We start from the raw sequence: 7236 nt of genomic DNA on the forward strand, positions 1-7236 counted from the left end.
AGTGGGAATGAAACAGCAGAGTTACTGGCAAGAGTCAAGAACCAAGCTTGTAGATATTTTGGCTACTTTTACATGAAACTGTTATTCGACCAAGTATAACATAGAACATTAATTTATAAACAAGAAAAAAAACTAGATGAAATAAGCAGATACAAGGTTTCAGTCCAACAGTGTGGAGTGTCATGATTCAGTGTACTCTAACATCACAGTGACTAAAAGTCCTACATCCTAAAGGTATATTATTTTGTGTTTCAACAGGTGATGTGTGGTTGTTTGACTTGACCAGCTGTCCAGTGGTGTGACTGGTTCAGAGGTGCTCTTGCTTTTCAATCTGTGTCTGGACCTCACTGAATTGAGACCGGGATACAAGTCACGTCACCTTTATTTGTATAGCACATTTAAAAACAACTAAAGTTGAAGTTGACCTAAAGTGCTTTCCATTCAAAATAACATCACATAGACTAAAATACTGCATAGTTAAAAGAAACATAAACAGCAATACAGTTTAAACAAGAGCTAATGCCTCACTATGTAACTTTATTTGTATGATTTTTTTTTTGTCCAATCTGTATGGTAGAGTATGTTAATACAATATAACTCATACAATTGGGGTGGTTGTATTTAGTTTCTTTGCGCTTCTATTAGATAGATAGATAGATAGATAGATATATACTTTATTAATCCCGAAGGATTTTTTTTTTGCTCATCGGCACCAGTGCAATACATTCATACAGGAGTCAATAAAAAGAAGGATGGCAAACATTTAAAAAAAACATACATCAATGGAAATGAATACAATGATAAAAAACTCTCAGTTATAAGCAGATAAAAAAACCTAGGTAAAAACAGTTAAAACAGTACAGCGTGATCAGCTGGTCAACCCCCTCCCTCTCCCTCCTCTCTCCCCTAGTGCGTCATTGTGCAGCCTAATGGCCCTTGGAATAAAAGAGTTCCTGAATCTGTCTGTGCTACACTGCAGTGATCGGAGCCTATTACTAAAGTTGCTCTTCTGTGCATAAAGTGCTGTGTGCAGTGGGTGGCTGGCATCATCCAGAATGGACAGTGCCTTGGCCAGGGTCCTCCTCTCTGCCATAGCCACCACTGGCTCAAGCTCAGTCCCTATGACCTTACCGGCCCGCCTAATCAGTCTGTCCAGGGTTTATGTAGTAAAATTAATGATGGTTGACAAGGGCCCCTGGACACTGGCCCCATTGACACAGTCCATAATAATCCATCCATGCTTAGAAAGACTGAGGGTAAAACCCTGGCAGCCACAGTGCTCTGTAACTGACTCATTTATATATTTATATTTAAATGTATTCATGTATGTATTGCCTGATTTATTTATTTCAGGATGTATTTATTTCAGGATGTATTTATTTCAGGATGTATTTATTTTAGGATTGACTTTCATTATGATATTAATTTCATAGCCATATGTTATAGCTGTGTTTTTTCGTATTAATTTAAAAATATATATATTGTATTGAATGTCACTCCTCTGTGTAAAATGGACTTGAATAGAATTGTCTCCACTTGGGCCTCCAGTTTTCCTCCCAGGGCAGTTGTACACCTCCAATGATGTATGTGAACATTCCTTCTTTACTCTGATGAAGACTGAGGCCTTGTGGTGTTTTTATCATGTCTGTTTAAATAAACACTTTAACTACACTCATCTCCTTGATGTACTGAACCACTTTCAACTTGATGTCCCTTTTGGCCATGTCATTAAATGTCATAGATGCAAATCAGTCTCATACCTATTCACTGTTGACAGTCTGTACAATGTAGCCTACATATCTTTTAATATTCAATCAATTTACAATCACTGGTGATCTGTCATTGTTGATATATTGTACATGTATACTTATATTATACCTTTATTTAATATATCCGTTAAATCTGTTAGACTGTGTGATGTTGATCTATCTATCTAATTTAATGTAATCGTAGTCAGTGACAGTTACACACCTCCTCCACCAGGGGGCGAAAGGCATTGAGGCAACAGTGTCTGGATCCTTTATTGCGCATGCTTAAAACACTTTGACCCGGAAGTAATTGCATGTTTTGCAACTGTTTTCATGTCGCTGAACGTGAACCCATAGAGTTATAAACCTCTATGTAGAAGCGTACCGAATGGTGACTAGGTTCTGGGACTTGGCAGAACATAGTTGCATAATAATATATTGCGCTGTAGAAGAAACGTCGTGGTGAAAATGTGTGATAAACGACGTAAAATGTCTCAAATAGAGTCTGTACGGCTGTCGATAAATGAACAGCTGACGTCGGTGGGAGAGGAGATATTGTGTGTTGTGGAAAAACAGCGTGGTGATGTTTGTTGTGTGAAGCTTGTCAGAGTGGTTGTGTTGGAGCGCCTCAGTGCGGCTGCAGAGTTCATGTGCAACCTCTTCCAGAGAGAGATAGAGACACTAGAAACTCTGCTGAAAAGAGAAAACAAACTGCTGCACGTGATGCTACAGCCACACATCACACTACACAGAGCAGGTTTGTTAATGCTGCATTTATACCACATGTTTACCACTGTTGGACTGTACATACTCATAGCTAAGATACTTATAGCTAAGTTAACAGATGAGTTTTGTTTGCAGTTTGTCCATCACTTCAAAGAGAGAATAAATTCATCCATCCATTTGTTTATTTATGTTTTATTCAATCACTCAATGTCATAACATGTCCTCAGCCACATTATGCTTCAAAGTACAGTAACTAAATACTTTTACTAAGTAATCTGTAGTTCTGCTGAATCTGATGCTACATCCTCTCCTCCTTCTGTCTGTTTGTAAAGAGGTTTCCCCTGAGAGCTGCCCCAGTCTTGTCCAGGAGGAACCTCAAGCTCCACAACATGAGGAGAGGAGCCCCAGTATGGTCCAGGAGGAACCACAACCTCCACAGATTAAAGAGGAACAGGAAGAGGAGGCTGATGTGTCAACATTAACATTACTACACAGTACGAGCTCTGACACTCTCTCAGGTAACAACATAAAATATCACTTTATCTGTTCTAATCTAACAAGACTAACTCCAAAAACATCACTAGCAGCACATAGATGCTGTTAGGTCAGATGGGTGTGGGATCAGAAACAAAGTCAAGTTCAAGTTTCAAGGTGTTTGTCACATTCACAATTTAACCACTTAAACCCTATATACATGGACCTTATACATCATTGACCGGGTCTCCCAGGTATCTATCCTTTTTTAATAGGATAGATAATACGTCAGAGCTTGCAGATCTTTAGTTTCGACTAATGTTTGCCTATTATGACATGTACAGCATAGGGATGCCTTGGTTCATGTGGTTAAGTTTCAATACAGTGTTGTATTAAATATGGTTGCCACTCTAGTTTACAGTAAATGAGTGTGGTCACTTATAGAGGAGGTGAAGTGCATTTCTCAAAATGATTTATTGTGAAAACAAAATTAGTTCACTAATCTCCACTGCAAAAAGCAAACATCCCCACATACCTGTGTCCTTTTATTTTTTAACTTGTGTTTATTGAGCACCATTAGAGCTCCAATTACATAATTAGACACAAGGAACAATATGTTCTTCAGCCTCGTAGTAATCCAAATAATTGATTTTATTAAACATACTCTACCACACTGAAGTCCACTGGTTGAGCAGAGGAGCTTATTTTCTTTTTCTTTTAATATTACGTGCAGAAACTGAACTGCTCATTAATGAGAAAGGGAAGCCAGTGGCAGAGTTGGATGACCCAGACAGGCTTCATGAGCTTACATTTTTGGGGCATATAATAGATCATTTAAATGTGTTTAATGTTAACATGTAAGGCTGCAACAGAGTCGTTACAGAATACTACGACAGCATTAGTGCCTTTCAAATTAAATTAGCTCTGTTTCCTGGGCCAACCCAGACATTTCCGCTCTTTGCAGTCTGTGTGTGTTGCTCATGGGAATATTTACAACATGGACAAAATATCACAGCTGAAACGTACATTTCAGAATCGTTTCCAGGTCTGCATGCAGCTTGATAGCCTGGTCCATAATGGTCTTTAGCCTATTAACAACAGTGCGTAATGACAGCTGTTCTTTTAATGTCAGAGAGCTAATGAGTGGTGGATCAGGCACAAGTATCGATATACAAACAGATGTTTTTTGTGAATTAAGGTTCAAGCATAGAATGTAAAAAATAATGGACTAAGCCACACCCCTGTTTTTTTACAGACAGTAAATGAAGGCGATTGTCAATCAAATCATCCGGCCACTCCTAGAGCATAAGCTACTTTATCGTCAATTTTATAAATAGGAACATAATTTACCAAAACGCATATCATTTTATTTGCAGTGAAATATACTGTCCAAGAATTGTCAGAGACACCATATCTTAGTGTCTCAGATGCTGTTTTACATGTGTACTCCTACAGCATACACAAGTGGTCCTAAAAAGTTTAATTTTTCCCAATCAGATTGTGACCTAAAATGAGTCTGGTGGTTTACTCTCATTTTATCTTTTGTCTAGACTTCCTGCACCTCCCTGTGTGTAAAGAGGAGGTTTCCACTGAACAGCAGGAGAGGAATCCTAGTCTGATTCAGGAGGAAACAGAGCCTCCACAGATCAAAGAGGAACAGCAGGAGCTACCTCAAAGACCAGAGGAGGCTGCTGGGTCAACGCTGACATTACTAGCAGTAAAACATGAAGATGATGATGAAAACAGAGAGACAGAGCCTCTAGCCATCACCTCAACTCTACACTTGAAAACACAAGCTGATGTAGAGAACTGTGGAACATCACAAACAACTAGTGATGGCCATCTCCTCTCTTCACACTGTTCTGAATCTGACACTGAAGACAGTGATGCGTGGGAGGAGACTAGGCAAGGTCAGTCAGTTTTAAACACAGTGAAATCACACAAGACACAACATCTGGAAGAACAAAGATCGTCTTTGAGCAACCGGCTGTCCCAGGACCTGAAATCATTAAAACAAACTACATCTATGAGGAGTCACACAGGGAAGAAACGTTTTAATTGTACACAGTGTGGCACAGGCTTTGATCAAATGAGGTATCTAAAACGACACATGAGGATTCACACTGGGGCAAAGCCATTTACTTGTACAGTTTGTGCCAAAGGCTTTGCTCAAATGGGTGATTTGAAGATACACATGAGATCTCATACAGGGGAAAAGCCCTTTACTTGCACAGTTTGTGCCAAGGGCTTTGCTCGAATGGATCATCTGAAGTCACACATGTTGACTCATACAAGGGAAAAGCCCTTCACTTGTACAGTTTGTGCCAAAGGCTTTGCTCAAATGGGTGATTTGAAGAGACACATGAGATCTCATACAGGGGAAAAACCCTTCACTTGTACAGTTTGTGCCAAGGGCTTTGCTCGAATGGATCGTCTGAAGATGCACATGAGATCTCATACAGGGGAAAAGCCCTTTGCTTGTACAGTTTGTGCCAAGGGCTTTGCTCGAATGGATCATCTGAAGACACACATGAAGACTCATACAGGGGAAAAGCCCTTCACTTGTACATTTTGTCAAAAGAGCTTCAATGGAAATCTGAAGAAGCACATGAGGATCCATACAGGTAAAAATATAGCACTATCTGTAGTTTTTTTTAACTCTTTTGTGTGACACTGTGATACAACATGGTATAAAAAAGGGGAAAAAGGCAAACAGATGTGATACAGTATGGAGATACAAGGTTTCTGCCCGACAGCAACAATTATATCATTTATTTATTGTAAATGAAATGTAATATTATGTAAATGTAATATTGTAAGTGAAAAGTCTTGAATACTAAAGCAGATGAATTACACAATCTGATGATGTCAACATGATCAAATCAAATCAACACAATTAATCTTTCATTACACCCTGTTCTGCATTACCCATCCCAAACACCAAACACACTTAACTATTATTATATATTATAATGACATTAAAAATAGAATAATTTGTGTGTGTTCCATTAGACAAGAAGCAGCGACAGTCCTCCACTGATGGAGACCCTGTTAAAAAGAGGGGCCGAACTACCACCTCTGAACTGCAGGAGGCGCCCAGTGACGGTAATGGAGACAAAATATGTACTCTTCTCCTTATTCTTATTATTAATATTATTTTATGTATTTCTGAATATAAGTATATCTGCTTTACTATCTAAGGATAAAAGAAAGAATAGAACAATAATAGAGATTGTCAGGCCTTACTTTAAAGGGTTTAGATGTCAAGCATTGATTTGGTTCTGGACATTTTGCTATTATTCTATTTTAGCATCAAACTATCCATTACTAATGGATGACAATTTTATGGTGGTGTTTATAGTTATCATTCATAAATATACCACTATTGAAGCATGAGCTAAAGGTTAATATTTGGAGAGTTGCATTGGATTGTGTATCATTTTCTGTACAGAGGTTCATTCATTGATGGGAGTGAAGGGTGACAACAAGTCCAAGAGGAAGAGGGCAGGCCGGCCCAAGGGCTCCAAAAGTAAAGACAAAGACTTCAGGTACATCTAATCTATATATCTATATACATCTATATAAAACAAACAAACCAAAAAAACTAAACAATAATTGAAATAGCTGAAAAATGTGTACTAAACACAATACAGTAATAATTGCACGATGTAAGGCTCCTTTGTTAGGTTTTGTGTGCTGTGCATGGGTCTTACCCATAGAGTTATAAGTCCTACCTCTGTCATACATGTAAAGTGTCCTTTAATAAGTTGAGAGTGAAACAAAACAAGTGCTCCCCTCCCTCTGGTCCATCTAATCTAGCACTAACTGCCTCAGATCATTGTGACACATGGCTCTCTGGTGGTTGTCAGTGTGTCTGCCTGATTATTAGCTTTTCCCACAAATTCCCCACAAGGACTGGGCCATATGGGCAAAATCTAATATCACAATATTGACCAAATAACTTAATATTTAGATTGTGATGATAATTCAATTGTGATGTGATGTGTCTTTTTTTATTATAGCAGATTAGTTTGGAACATTTCCCCCAAAACACATTTGAACATATAAAATAGTGTTTAACCAGATGGACCCTAACTTCCCTATTTTGATCATGTCATACTAGCTAAAAAATGTGGTGAAAATAGCAGCTCTCCAAACTCTAATGTGAGCTTGCATAGTGGACATTTTAGGAAAGACTATATTATAGATTATAGAAGTACTGTATATAGGGTTTAAGTGATTCAATGATTAAAAGCATGACATGCATATATCCAAAATCCTGATATTG

At 38.2% G+C, this 7236-nt stretch overlaps 1 protein-coding gene across 1 annotated transcript; it reads left to right on the forward strand.

Moving 5' to 3' along the window:
- Nucleotides 1-2097: 2097 nt before the first annotated feature.
- On the forward strand, nucleotides 2098-6506 carry LOC311051567 (uncharacterized protein; the record flags this gene model as incomplete). The annotated part of the gene is made up of 6 exons (XM_084066146.1): nucleotides 2098-2505; nucleotides 2807-2992; nucleotides 4499-4665; nucleotides 5530-5572; nucleotides 5961-6053; nucleotides 6400-6506. The coding sequence occupies exons 1-6, from the start codon at nucleotides 2217-2219 to the stop codon at nucleotides 6504-6506; spliced, it is 885 nt and encodes a 294-aa protein (XP_083922272.1). The 5' UTR covers nucleotides 2098-2216.
- Nucleotides 6507-7236: the final 730 nt, after the last annotated feature.

The sequence above is a fragment of the Gymnoscopelus microlampas genome, assembly GCF_963454915.1.
Source record: "Gymnoscopelus microlampas genome assembly, chromosome: 9".
Classification (NCBI taxonomy): domain Eukaryota; kingdom Metazoa; phylum Chordata; class Actinopteri; order Myctophiformes; family Myctophidae; genus Gymnoscopelus; species Gymnoscopelus microlampas.